The 14,086-nt window shown below is 42.2% G+C and overlaps 1 protein-coding gene across 1 annotated transcript in view; it reads right to left on the reverse strand.

Moving 5' to 3' along the window:
* Positions 1 to 1,025: 1,025 nt before the first annotated feature.
* LOC139304874 (anoctamin-4-like) overlaps positions 1,026 to 14,086 on the reverse strand; it is a 31,161-nt gene continuing 18,100 nt past the window's right edge. The window contains exons 15-29 of the mRNA XM_070928769.1: positions 13,916 to 13,976; positions 8,851 to 8,933; positions 7,941 to 8,081; positions 7,501 to 7,665; positions 7,306 to 7,342; positions 6,764 to 6,875; positions 5,931 to 5,988; positions 4,829 to 4,926; positions 4,410 to 4,552; positions 3,631 to 3,783; positions 3,388 to 3,535; positions 3,174 to 3,293; positions 2,562 to 2,667; positions 2,139 to 2,342; positions 1,026 to 1,439 (exon numbers count right to left, since the gene is read on the reverse strand). Of these exons, the coding sequence (XP_070784870.1) occupies positions 2,151 to 2,342; positions 2,562 to 2,667; positions 3,174 to 3,293; positions 3,388 to 3,535; positions 3,631 to 3,783; positions 4,410 to 4,552; positions 4,829 to 4,926; positions 5,931 to 5,988; positions 6,764 to 6,875; positions 7,306 to 7,342; positions 7,501 to 7,665; positions 7,941 to 8,081; positions 8,851 to 8,933; positions 13,916 to 13,976 (1,617 nt within the window). The 3' untranslated portion in view covers positions 1,026 to 1,439; positions 2,139 to 2,150. The remainder of the gene's footprint in view (positions 1,440 to 2,138; positions 2,343 to 2,561; positions 2,668 to 3,173; positions 3,294 to 3,387; positions 3,536 to 3,630; positions 3,784 to 4,409; positions 4,553 to 4,828; positions 4,927 to 5,930; positions 5,989 to 6,763; positions 6,876 to 7,305; positions 7,343 to 7,500; positions 7,666 to 7,940; positions 8,082 to 8,850; positions 8,934 to 13,915; positions 13,977 to 14,086) is intronic.

Below are 14,086 nucleotides of genomic sequence, written 5' to 3' on the forward strand. Positions count from 1 at the left end.
CTCTTTATTATCCTTTATTATTTCTAGCTCACGCCGCTCAACTTCAAAATGTTTTGAGGACTAAATTACTTAATGTGTTTGTCTTTTGTCGGTAGCTTCATTACAGATAAACACAGGTGTTATTTACATACATTTCAACATTTTTAACTCCATTTCAACTCCTGTCTTTGTTTCCTGCCTCTCGCGTGAATCTCTAGTGGGTGACCGATCTGACATACCGAGCAAGTCATCTCCCTTCAAAGAAAGAAACTCATTTTACAAATTCGCACATAATATGTCCAGATACATGCGTAAATGTTTAAATGTATACTTTCGGGGACGTTACATGGACTTACATTCATTCCCTGGAGACTTACCCTAAAACCTAACCCTCACCCAAACCTTGCCCTAACGTTAAACTAAAGTGTTCACCCTAAAATATTATGATAGATGTTATGGGGACTTGCATTTTGTCCCCATAAGGAGTAAGTCCATAAGTCCCCTCAATGTGACTGTGAAAACAGATTTATGTCCCCAAAACATTAATACCAGCCCGCACACACACACACACACACACACACACACACACAAACAACTCTTTCTAATTGTAGTGTTTATAGGGCTCAGACCTCAGCTGATAGTATACCCTTATTCCAACTGAGATACCTAAATGGCACCTCATCTCCTAAGCTCCTTTTTAAGTCCTTACACTGTAACTCATTTCAACACCTTTGCACCTTTTTATCCCTTTCCTACTCTTCCAACTCAATCAACTGCTCCTTCATAAAGAGTTGAGCCAGCCGTGCCGTTGAGCTCCCGGCTGTGCATAAAGCAATGCAGTCCAGCTTCCAGCTTTTCAAGCAATGCAGCTTAGTGCCCAGCTATACATGAAGCGATACAGCTCAGCGTCAGCTTTTCAGCAGCCAACAATCCCACCACAATTTCTGAAGAAATTGTACTCTCTAGTTTTTATTGCACTACACTTTAGCAGAGCAGATGGCCTGACATTCATTGAAATATGTTTTATTTACAATAAAGCGAAAAATTACTGTGAACTCCTTAAACAAGGAGAAATGTAAACAGGGTTTGTCATTCAGTAAGCTCGGGAGAGTTATTTCTCTCATCTAATACAAGAAATCTGTAAAAGTTTAGTCTTGCTCGAAATCTACATTCAGGATCTGAAGACATACGCTGTTGTGAGTCCAAAGTGGTAGAAACTATCTGGAGGAAGAAAAAAAAAAAGGTAGCAAAACCCGCTGCCAAATGTTCAAGGGGACATCCGTCATGTATGTAGACACATGGGCTCTGTCGTCGCTGTGGCCCTGCTGAGTGCAGTTCATCTATTGTCCACTAGGAGGTGCTGGTCTGACATGGCAAGAGGAAGGTATGGGGGTCCAGTATCATGCAGGAAACCCACCACTCCTCCACTGTGCAGTGAAAACCAAACACCAGCTGATAACCTGGGAATAAGAGAGACTATATGGTGAGGCCTGTGAACACTGGGAAACATACAGCGTTATACTTTAAAATCTACTATTCTACTGCAAACTCTTGTTTTCCTTTGAACGCACTTGCAGTACTTCCATTTTTAATGTTACAAGAGAAAAGGCTTTGAGCGAGGATTAATTGAGGTGTTTGGCAAACATTATCTTTGGTAACAGTGGCTGAGGCCGGACAGAGATGCTAACATTAGCCTAAACTCTGATAGCATACAGGGCTTTCACACAGTGGGAAAATACTACAGAGTAGATACACTAAATGTAAACTGGACTATTTTATAAAGTAACCTATAAAGCCCAACTCCTACTAATGTAATCAGTTAATGGTACGCTTGTTGGTTTTAGAAGTAGAGCTTGGTTACTACTGCAGGTAGTAAGCTAGTTAGCCTGGCATGCTAATGATTGCAGCTTACGTTAGAGCAGATAAATATGCAATTAAATCCATTCCTTACACATTCTGATTTTGCCCTTTTTGACCGGAAAAACAGCTCACTGCTACAGCTCAATGCGCGCCACTTCAACATGTGGAAAAACCCAAAAGGTTGACAGTGCCTAGTTATGGTTAGGCTGTGATTAGACAATCCCTGTTCAGGAGAGGTCAAGTCATGAACAGATCTTAATAAACTCTTCTACAAACTGTTTCTGAATATCCGTCCGTACCAGTTGGCGCATTCAAGGCCATTCCTTGTGATGGGCCCTGTCTTTCTTCTTCTTCGCATTTTTCTCCTTCTGCAGTCTCTCCAACTCGGCCTCATACATCATCTCCTGGATCAGGTATTTCTCTCTGCGCATTCTGTCCCGCAGGTCCTTGGGAAGGTCGGGGATCAGATACGCGATCAGGGTCTTGATGGCAAAGACCATATGCTGCAAAAACAGAGTATGTTATCACAAATGCCAGAGCCGTACCTTTTTAGTAGCTTTTATAACTTCATTTGCTGTGAAAACTGTTGGAAGAAGATGAGGAGGGGCACTCACGGGTGGACACAGAAAGGTAAAAAAGCACTGACAAAACTATATGAAGCAGTCCATTCCGAACCCAGCCTGCTGTTCGATGTCATTTGTCATGAGATGAAAAACACTGACCTCAAATACAATGATGAATGCTAGCCGGGCTGCCAGAACATGCCAGAACTGTAGAGTGTATGAGTAGGGCTCAGCAGAGTCTGGAGGATCCCTGTAGTCACGATACCTGAGGGGTCAAAGAGATGTGTTCAAAGGTCATCGCAAAGTCGCAGGAATATCTATTCATGCAAGTGATTCAACAAACCTGCTGGAGATGTTAAATGTCATTAAGCTTAAAAAGATGTTTTTAGCTTTAGGTTGTCTTCCTATGTAAAAATATTGCACTGCTTTTGTGTACATTGAGAACACTTTTGCTTGAAATGACCTTCTGTGTGCTTATTTATTCTTGTTGAAGTTGGCTTCTGGGTTATGTCTACACTCCTGTTTGAATTATTTATTTTGTGATGTATATTTTATGTGGAGCTCAGTAAGAGCCTGGGTGTTTGTTAATAGGGATCATTAATAAAGTGATGGATGAACACACACACACACAAAATAGGGTTATGCGATCCATCCTGGGGTCGCGCAAATGCTCGCAGCCAAATCCTGTTAGAATGAATACACTTCTGACAAGCATTTCTTTTTTAGAGCAATGGATGGAAGACCATATGACGACATATTATAACGCCCTACCTGCAATACTTCACAGATTTTCCAAACAAATCGGAGCCAGTAGTCTTGGGCTGTGATTTCATCTCAAAGTCAGACACCCGGAATACTGAGAGACTGGCGTTGACATATCCCATCATACACCTGAAGAACACACGAGAAAACATTTTATCCATTGCTTGCAGTATCTAAAACAGGACAACAAAAAAAAATGAACCACTGTTCGATCATCACTCACCCCTCCCCTGCTCGTCCCTGACCAGCACAAGGTCCATACTTGTAGGCGTAAACAAGGCGAGGGATGAAGTCTGAGGTAACAGCGATGACAAAGGCATTGGTGATGACAGACAAGATGCCGATGCCCTCCAGAATGCCATACCAGATCCCTGCCGCAAACACATACAATTAAACACGAAATGAAACCTAGAATATAACAAAACGTTTCTTGCGCCTGAGGAAACAAAGCAACCTCTTAAATTACCTATGTCTTTGGCTTGTGAGGGCAGAGGCCGCCGCCACTGCGTGACAAACTTGTAGGCGTCTAAACGGATCTCAATGATGTTGTTGAGCAACGCTAAGAGGGGGGCTAGGGGGAAAGCTGCCACAAAGATGGTGGTGAAGCCGAACTGCAAAACTGAAACAAAAACACAAAAACCCACGAGCCCTCAGGTTCCATAGTTCCTGCAGATGTTCATCATGGCTAACAAACAGTTAGCCAATAATTCCAGTAATTGTCTATGCTGGGCAGGTAGTGTACAGCGGATTTATCAAAGCCTTTTCACTGAAAAGAAGCTTCACGTGAGAGTGAACCAAAGCAATAAAGTTGTGAGCTGGAAAACCAAAACAACAAGCTGAAAGACGCTAAAATGCTGAAGGAAACTGCATAGTTGAGCAATAATTTGCTATGGGTTTGTCACTACCGAGCGACCCCTTTCACATTACACGCGTTTTTACAGACATGACATTTTGTTGTATGTCCTTTTCACATCAAGTGTTTTTATTTGTTAAGACAGTGGAGGACAACAATAAAGATGTGAGCATGTGGAAAAGCTCCCAGCCCAAATTCAATCCACAGCAAAGCAGTGTCACAGTTCCATAACATGCACCGCAGCTGCTGAGACACCAAATGGAAAAAAAAATAAAAATTATTAAACCAGATTGAACTGTCGAGTGCATTTGGGCTGACCTCAAACCTGATATTTAAGGTTGTGGCGCTAAAATGTTTTGACTGTAATGCATGGCCCTTCAGCTGCAACCTACTCATTTCTAAGTATTCATCAAAGAGTCCATAGGCATTCATTGGCTGTAGGTTGTAATCCCTCTCCCACTGTGGGAAGCTGGCCTTGGCTTTCTGTCCGTGCTCTCTCCTCAGCCTCCGCCGGGTCCACCAGTTCTGGACCAGCCTAGCGAGAACAACAACAGGACAAACCACAGCAGAAGATGAGAGAAACGACTGATTCGGCACAGAAACAAGTGGATCTAATTTCCTCCGCTATTACGCTGCAGTCAGGAATACAGTGGACTGGTACGGCTGACCGGTATATCTGACTGAGCATATTGCTGCTAATCTTTTTTTTTTTTTTTTTTTTAATTGTTAATTATTTGCTCGTTGTTCAGGACCATCTCGGTACGTCTGACATTTGAGGGCTATAAAAGAAACCCCCCCCTCTGGAACTCACGGGTAGCCGAGCTCCATGAAATTGTTCCAGGTCTGTTTTAGCACCATGATGATCCCCATCTGCATACAGAGGTCAATGAGACAGCCACTGGGGTGACACTGCATCAACAGGGGGAGAGAGAGAGAGACAATGGACAATGTCTCAGTCTACTGGAATGTCACACAGACCCAGGTGATGTCGGAGCGTGTCCAAAAGTTCTATATAAGCACCATTAACACAACAGAGGATACAGGATTATACTGCATTTACAATATTACACACGCACATGTACATTTTGAAGTATGAGAGTCCTTCATGTTTATTATACTGTGTGTTTTTTTTTAAAATACATGTATTCTTAAAATGTGTTCTCTATATATATGTAATTATGTCACTTTTCCAGTTAGTAGTATGGAATTGGGACACCCTCTCTGTGTCTGTAGAGTCAGTCAATAAAAACTCATTGTGCTGGTTATCTGTTGGCCGTCATTTCCATCTCTTCATATTCCTTTGGTAGATTGTAAAGTGTATCGTATTTTTTACATTGTTTTACAATACTGATGAAGGATACTTGCAGAGAACCTGTTTGTGTTTCCTTGTGTTGTTGTAATTTCTTCCTTCCGACATTATTACATAGCCTTATGCTGCATGCAGCACATAGGTACATTACATAGGCACTTTTGACACCAATATGAATTTCTAATCAAAATGTTTTGTTGCAACACCTTGCAGACGTGCCCCTGCAGCTTTTCCCAGCTTTGAAAATGTCCATTAAAGCCGCTAATCTCTCCGAGCGCAGTCATGATTCTGCACGGCCGAGGCTGCACTTGTACTATGCATGTCACATTACGGCGAAATTTGTTCCATTTCCATTTCAGCAGCCGTGGGAACAAGTGGGAGCACATTAGCTCGGCACCTAAAAGCGCCAGCTCAGGCCTTTTGTCCCCTGTTATTTCCCCCGCATGTTCCCGTAAGTACTGCTGGCAGCAAGGATTGCTGCTGGTGGGGGTTAAATGTCTGGTTGTTGGGCATACAGTAATAGCTTTATGTCCAATTTAGAAATACTGAGACCCATAATGCTTTGCTGTTATTCCCCCATGGGAAAAGCAAAGTAATGACTCACTTCTTCCAGTTTCCAGCGATTGATGAGGCGTAGATATGCACCAGGCCGGCCTGTGAATCTGTCAACCAGGGAAAAAAACAATAATCTTTTAAAATAAAGTCTTGTTTTTCCTTCTTGTCAGGTGGCAGCTTTACTGTTATTCAACATCAGCAGATTTAGCAATGGTCAATGGGATGTTGAAGCCCAGATGAAGGCCCAATGACAGCCCAGATCAGCTCTGGTAGCCTCCACCAATGCAGCCACTTACTTTCTTTTTATGTTGTTGTTGTTTTTCCCAAGTCTACAGTGAGACTAGTTTTAGATTTGACACATTCTCTCAAACAACCTCCCTGTAGATTTGAGATTCTGCACCTCTGTCAACGTTTAAAGGTCCCATATTGTGCTCATTTCTGCTCTATGTCTTTATTCTGGGACTCCACTAGAGTAGCTTTGCATGATTCACAGTTCATAAAAGTCCTTCTTTATCTCCTCCTGGCCCTTCATGCAGCCCCTCAGTCCCCCCCCTTTCCCTCTGTCTGAAACGAGCCGTTTTAGACAAACTGAACAACCTCAAAACACTTGAAGAGTCATCAACTTCTGCTGTAAAATGTCTTTGACTTGTCTCTTGTTTATTTTTGTTGGTTTCTGTCTTAATCATCTGTCTTTTTCTACGTTTATTCTCCACCTTTTCCCGAGTGCATTGCATTACTTTTGTTCGAAACAGTGTTATTACCATTATTACTCTGTGCATCTATTGTGACTGAAAGAAAACTGAAAAACTGAATGCATGAATGCGTCACTTCCGCAGTGGCACATGCCGCGCGGTATCTGCGAGGTGTGCACGACTTGCTCACCTTCCCAAAAAGAAGGCGATGTAGAAAGTTGAACTGTTGAGGTTGACAAACTGAAAAAGGAACATCTTGAGGGTAAAGCTGTTCTCCCACTCCGACTCTGTTCTCGGCTGTTCTGTGGTGGCACGGAGAGAAAGGAGGAACGGTGAGATCGACTGATGAATCAATTCGGATATAGGTATAGATACTGGAGCAGCACAGTTCTTTCACAAGTGCATGCAGACCTTACACACTTTGAGTAAAGGGACTAAACTACCTGTAAAACCACGTAAAAGCCCAACTAGGGACAAGAGTTGAAAATTAGCAATAGCTATAAACTCTAAGCACATCAGATTCAGGCTCTGTATTGGAACTGTGTCATCACTCATCGTCCCTATGAGATAAATTCAAATAAATCAATCAATTCTAATGAGATTACATGACAATTACAAGTTTATGGATGAAAATACTTGGATACAAAGTCATTATGCTCCTACTGAGCTGCACTAAAAACGCTCTTTCAGCCTCAAGAATGTTAGAGCTGCTGGTGCAATCGGTCAACTTACCTAAATTAGTGAGGAGAAGAGCAACTTTTTCATAGAGCTAGAAAGAAAACACAGCGTTGGAGGCCATTAGTGGGGGAAGAAGTTAAATCAAAGGCAACTTGTTTCTTGGTTGTGGTGTGTTGCGATTGTCACCGCCTGGAACCTCTTATGCACAACTTCATCTCCGTCTGCTGTGGACGGACAGCAGAAACTCACCACGTTGAGGAGCATGATGATGCAGAAGTTGATGCAGACTGCCGTCCCCGTGGTCGCCACCTGAGAGTTGTTCCTGATGAGAGCCCAGCCGAAGGCGGCGAAGGTGCTGACAGTGATCACACGGTAAATGACGATGCCAAACACGGCGGCAATCACCACCAGTATCTGTGACATCATAGTGATGACATCATGCAAAAACACCACTACTAACAATGAAACAGCAACGTCGCATTGCACTTCCGCTGTAGAGATGCGTTTATCAAGTGCTTTACGATAGGCACGAAAACAGGAAATAGTACCTTACTGTACATACAAGTCTATCATTGGATGGAGCAATATAAAATACTGCAGGTAGTTGACAAAGGCATAGAAACAGAGTAAGACAGGGAAAGCAAAGAGGTGAGAGTGGAACATCTGCCACTTGACATTCAGAAGCTCACCATGAAGAAGATCCCGGACGCTGAGACGATGAGGCGACTGTATTTGTCGGTGAAGGCCTGGTAAGGCTCGGGCTTCCCAGATATGGGGTTCATCCTCTCCTTCTTGGAGTATTTGGCCTCAAACTGGGGGCGTATTTCATCCTGAAAGAGAGCGGCCCGAGACACGTGAGCATACTCTCTCATGTGAAGAACTTAAAAAAAAAAAAAAAAAAAAAACTGCGAATAGGCTACCGGGTGTTTCTGTATGTACGGACAATGTGGAGGAATACATTGACAAAAGTGATCTGCCCGAAATGGGCCATATAAATCATTTCAGGGATAAGCATGTGCGAGCTGATCCCTTGTCACTGACGCCCCAAGATTATAACCAGGACCAAAAACCAGAGTTTCTTCTGTTCTGGAAAAAAGCAGACTGAGACTCTGAGTCACTTTCACACCCACAAACGGCGAGCCTTTCAAAGAACACGTTTACCAGTTTGATTGACAAAAGAGGGTTGGAGGTTGATGCACGAGACAGGCAAGAACATTATAAACCCACCCGAAACATTATGACAAAACCAAATTGCAGTAGGACAACTGTGTAGGGGTCTGAGTTGTCACTGCAGACGTGTTGAAATTGTGCATTTCTAGTGAGTCATACATTGATTTGAGACGGGCTCCCTTGGTGCAGGCTTTCAGTATATTTATATATATTTTCAAATATATGCCTGGCAAAGACTGGAAAAAACATGTCTCAAGGCAGAAATATTGTCATTGGTTGAGTTGAAACCTCTTTGGGGAAAGCCAAAAATCAAACGTTAGATAATCAAACGACAAAAAAAAAAAAAAGAAGAAAGAATAAACAGAAATACAGCATAAAGGGCTGCGACTTTTCACTCTTTCAAATGACCACATGGAGTGAGCACTTCACCTCCTCTTCCTCCCAGTCAATGAGGTCCCAGTCGTACGCGAGGACGGCTCTGCGTCGCTTCCAGAACTCCAGGAAGACTGTCGCTGGAAGACACGAATGAAACAGCGTCAGGGTTTTTTTCACGGGACCATCTGTGTCACTGACAAAACTGACAATGTGTTTTTAGGTACTTGGCTCCTCATAGGATCTGATAATACATCCTTTAAACATCTGGTAAAACACCCTGAGTGTTTTGGGGAGCCACATATTCTATTTTCTACTCTATTTTGAACACTATTTCACACGTTTGTGCTTTCTGGCTCTTATCATTCATATTTGTTGCTGTGTCTTGACAGCTGTATTAACTGATTTCTTTTGGCCACTTGGGGGCAGCATAACAAGCTGTAAACAACACATTGTCATCTTATAAAGTTGTTATGGGGACCGTGTTAGCAAGCAGCTGCCTACGTACACATCCAGCAGGCATGGAGGAGCGTTAGCATCCTTTTTTTTGGATGGATAGAATGTAAATCCAGTTTGTTTTTCATCTCCAACAACCCCTGAGGGAAATATCTGGCTTTTTAGCAGCTGAATGATCCCAAATGTTTGTCATAATGATAGTAATGATAGTCATTAACGGGCTAACTAAAAAGGGCAGGTCGTGTGCAGTGGGCTCATCAGAGCGTCTTTGTTGAAAACTGCTGCCAGCTATGAAAATGAACCAAAACAGTAAAGTCAACTGCTATAAAACCAAAACAATGAGCTGAAAGACTCATCTTTCAGCTCATTTGTTACATCCTATATGAGCCAAATGTGACTCGAGTAAAGATGTATGTACGATAAGCTCCTCTAGAGCTTTAATGTTTCACTGCGCAGCAGGCAAACCCCAAAGAGCAAAAGTATCAGTGCTGGACATCATTTTACACCCCAATTTACAAACCAAAATCCCTCATGTGACCCAAAAGGCGCTGCCATGATCAAATCTCATCCGGATCTCTTTGCACATGATTGGCTCATTGCATGTGATTGGCTCAGTTCTGGATGACTAATGATAACTAGTGTTGAAATTATCACGGGGCAAAGTGATACTGTAGTGGCTCGTACGGTGAAATTCAGGCATGGAGGGTAGAACAAAGTCCTGCGGATAGCTTACTTATTGCCCACGTTTAAGTGCCCCACCAACTGCAGCAGCACTTCTGCTGTGGCTCCACTCTGATCAGAAGCTTTTGTCTGGAGAATTTCAAACAAACGCTTGTCGTTTCTTTCCCTCCGTCGGGTCCACATCCGCCCGCTGAACGCAGAGTAACATGTTTTGAGTGTGAGGACTCAGCTGTCTGAGAAGGGCATCGCTTCCCATGCAGAGGCAGCAGGGGAGCACACTTCTGAGGAACCTTAATGAAGGGATTTGAGCTGATTCTCTGCTGCACTTGAGCCAAATAGTACATTCGTTTGGACGGCAGCAGCAACTGCTACTTCCAAAACAGAGAAGCAGTGACTGTTGAGGTCAGTACGTTACTTTGGTTTGACTTTTCTTTAAACTGGAGACTGGGCTCTGGCATGTCTGTGCAGCTGTGAAAACAGCCGCTCTTCATAGAGTTTAACATTCTTCCCTATACAAAAGTTCAATATCGGTTTGGCATGTTTTTAGTCAGATTATTAGTTTGTGTGATGATCTCTACATGTGTAATGCGTCTGTATAAGTATGCATATGTCTCGCTTTGTATTTCACTCTGTAGTCTGCACTTTATTTGAACAAAGTTTTTTTTTAACGCACCCATACAGTACAGTTTTTATGTTTTATCCCTTATTATTACTGAGAGGTCTGTAACTTATTCAAGGTTGTTAGTTTGTAGACAAGATAAGAGGGAGACTCAGACCATTACAGTTAGGAATTGGCCTTTTGACCTCAGAATAAACATTTAATATCCCACTGACAGGATTAAATGGCCTTTAAGAGATAACATCTCACTAAAACCTTGCGATATTTTTCTCTTGCTACACACATCAAACGCATCATTTCCGTCGCTTACATTTAAAGTTAAATGCATTTCCCAGCCCTCACACACACACACACACACACACACTGTCTTTGGAATTTCAAATCAAGTCTGTTTATAATCTTCACACACAATTGAAGCGGAGCTCTATCAAGACTAGACATCTTAGATGAATACATGATATAAATACATGACAGAGATTGTGAATCTTAGCAAGTAGCAGAAGCAGACGAAATGCGACGCATATGAAACATTCATTTTCATTTGCTCACTGCTGTTTTTCTCCTCGTCACATGGCCTCGTTTCTCAACATTAGCAGTTGTTTTTTAGTTCTGAGTTTCAGTTAATTCATTAGTCAGTTAACATAGCACCAGTTTGCTTAGTCTGTGTAGCTTTATTTGTGTTTCAAAGGTTGTGACCTGTTAAAAGGGGTCAGTCCTGCTGTAGTGATGTATGATTGCTTTATCTTGTTCTGTCTGTGATGTTGGTTCTGTGGTGAACGGCATTCTATTAAAGTACTCATGAGTCCCTTTTTTTTTTGGTTGTTCTCTGTTCAGTAGTAGGAGAGTAGATGGCAGTTTGTTTTGCGAGGCTACAGGTTTAATCATTCAAGTTGTTTGTTGAACTTCTCAGTTTTTTGGTTCCAGTAATATTTTTGTTAATAAATGCCACCGTTTTTGAATGGAATCCTGCTCCTGGGTTCAAATGTCGCTTTTAAAGTTCTACAGCGCCACACAGCATCATACGGCGGCACTACACTCACAAAAACAACACCAACGCTTGTTCACCCGGCAGCATTAACTTCTCTTCAAAGCCAAATTGAAACAAGATATTAAACAGGTTTGATCCTTTTATTGCGCAGAAGAAAACGTTCGTCTTTGCCAGGATGTTAAGTAAATACAAGCAAATGCCTCTGCCCGGCTGCACAGGGACGCTCCTGGAGCAGTGAGGGATCTGACTGATGGGATTTCTCCAGAAGCAAAACCTGACTCTGGGCTTCTCTCAGCCAGAGGTCGCCCACTGGGAGTCAACACCACACCTGTCTTCAGCTGGTACTGTGGCTGTTCTAATGAAACATCACACTAGTAAAAGTTTATGATTCTGTAGCTTCAAATTATACGGGATCTAGGATTGATTTTAGCAACCTTTACTAGTAATGCCTTCACATTAAAAAACGACAGTATTTTGCTTTACATTTTTTTTCATACAACTTTGTTTTTTTTTACTTTACCTTGACTTCATTTTAGTTCCTTTATATCTGAAATTCACCGTCAAACATTTATGAGTGTGAAATTGATAGTTTCCACTGCGAGTCTCTGAATTATTAACACACACTAATGCGACAGGGCCCGCGCTGCTGTCATTAGTAGGTATATGTAGCGTGAGAGCCACAGCACTTACGGTCTATGAATGAAACAACTCTAACATGTCCTCACTTTTGATTTGTGCATCTTTTAGATTTTGACAGTTAAACTCCCGTACAGCTGTAAAGGCTCAGCTTTAGTTTGAATGGCAGTGTTTCGTGTCTCACCTCTGCACTAAGCCACTAAACCACATTCAACCTTGTTATTGCTTCTCTCCTCTTTACCCTCAACAGTTAACAACACCATAATCGCGCTGGGCGTGTTGACCTTTACCCTCCAGCTGTGTTTAGCTCTGTTCGTCATGCTGAGATGTTGGAGATTCGACAGCAGAGTGCGAGAGGCTCTCAAACACCCAGAGACTGTTAAACAACTCATTGGTGAGCATTTAGTTTTGCTGCAATAGCAGTTTTGTTCTATCTTAACAATTCACAGATAAAGAAGCAGGACGCAGCCAATATTTCATATCAATATGAACTGACTGATATGACAAGATCCATGTGTGGGAGTAGCAATAAAAGATAGTACATCTGCTTCTATGCTTAAAACTCTCCTGCAAAGGTTTACTGTAACTGCAACTCCCTGTAACACACAAATCACATATTTCATGCCCCCCAAGGTCTGATTTTCTAGCATATTTTGTACCCGTATTATTCAGATTAAATATGTTTAGATGGCATGGAATAAAGAATAACTGAAAATGTTAACTGTGCCAAACAGCACATTAGTCAAGTAGCTTGAACAGGATAGAAAATAACTTTCTCTTCAGCAGAGTGACTTTCGGTTCATTTTCCTCTCTTTTATATCCCCCTCAGCCCCGTCGTCCTTCCACCTAGACATTCACAAACAGGCCGGCTATCAGCTATGTGATGATGATGCTGCTGCTTCATCATCACCTGCCACGTCTGCAGCAGTTGAAGAATATGAGCCCTTCGCAAACTCCCTGTTTGCACCTTCCATACCCTGGGACCTTGTCCAGCGCTGATCCTCCTGGCATTTACCAAAAAGTAAATGAAAATGTGGACATTGAAGGTTAGCTTCACGGTGAATATAGTGAATGCATCCTTTTTTTAAACAGTGTGCAATCTGTTTACAATAATGTCACTTTTTGTAGTGATGAGTTTTGTTTTTCAACAATAAAAAAAAAGTTAGAAGGAAGTTAAAGTGGCACTAATCAATATTTTTATACCAACAATGGGTTGAATGACGATGTGTAATGGGACCGGTGTTGATCATAGTAATGAACCCACAGAGATGGGTTTGCATTTGTTTTTTGCATTTGCATTAGCAAATCCCCCTCAGTTCTACGGTGCGTTTCAGTGTCTTTCGGCTCCATGTTTTTGTTTCATCAGTATCACTTCCAGCAGCAGAAGGCAGCTGCTTTCAGTAAAAGCTCTCATAAAACGGCACACAAAGGCAGCGACTAGCTGTTGAACATTTAGCAGCTGAGGAGGTGTCTTCCAGCTGGTGGAGACCAAAACAGAGCTAAAAGCAGTGTGACTGTTGGACCGAGAGTCACCAGGCGGACAGAAACATGACACCAGAAGAATGTTATAGTTGCTGTGTGTTTGCTGGGAGTGTAGATAGGCAACTTTCTGCTAATATGTTAGCCATTTGAACTTTCTATGGTGGTAATATGTCAACGTTTTGTGCTTGTTGTGCTTCCCCCGATCTATTAATGCGGGTTTCAAACACCTGGAAAGTGTGTGTAGGAATGTGTCGACTTACCCCAAACAGCCATGAATACAGCGAAGAAAACAGTTGCCCCGTTGTCGAAGAGATGGGTGACCTGAGAAGAAGAAAGGGAATCCTTAACATGATGCTAAAATGTTTGATAGAAACAGTTAATATTTCTCTTTGACTCGTAACACACTTTCCATGAGTACAATAACAAAGTGC

This window comes from Enoplosus armatus, chromosome 22 (assembly GCF_043641665.1).
Source record: "Enoplosus armatus isolate fEnoArm2 chromosome 22, fEnoArm2.hap1, whole genome shotgun sequence".
NCBI classification, from domain to species: Eukaryota; Metazoa; Chordata; class Actinopteri; order Centrarchiformes; family Enoplosidae; genus Enoplosus; species Enoplosus armatus.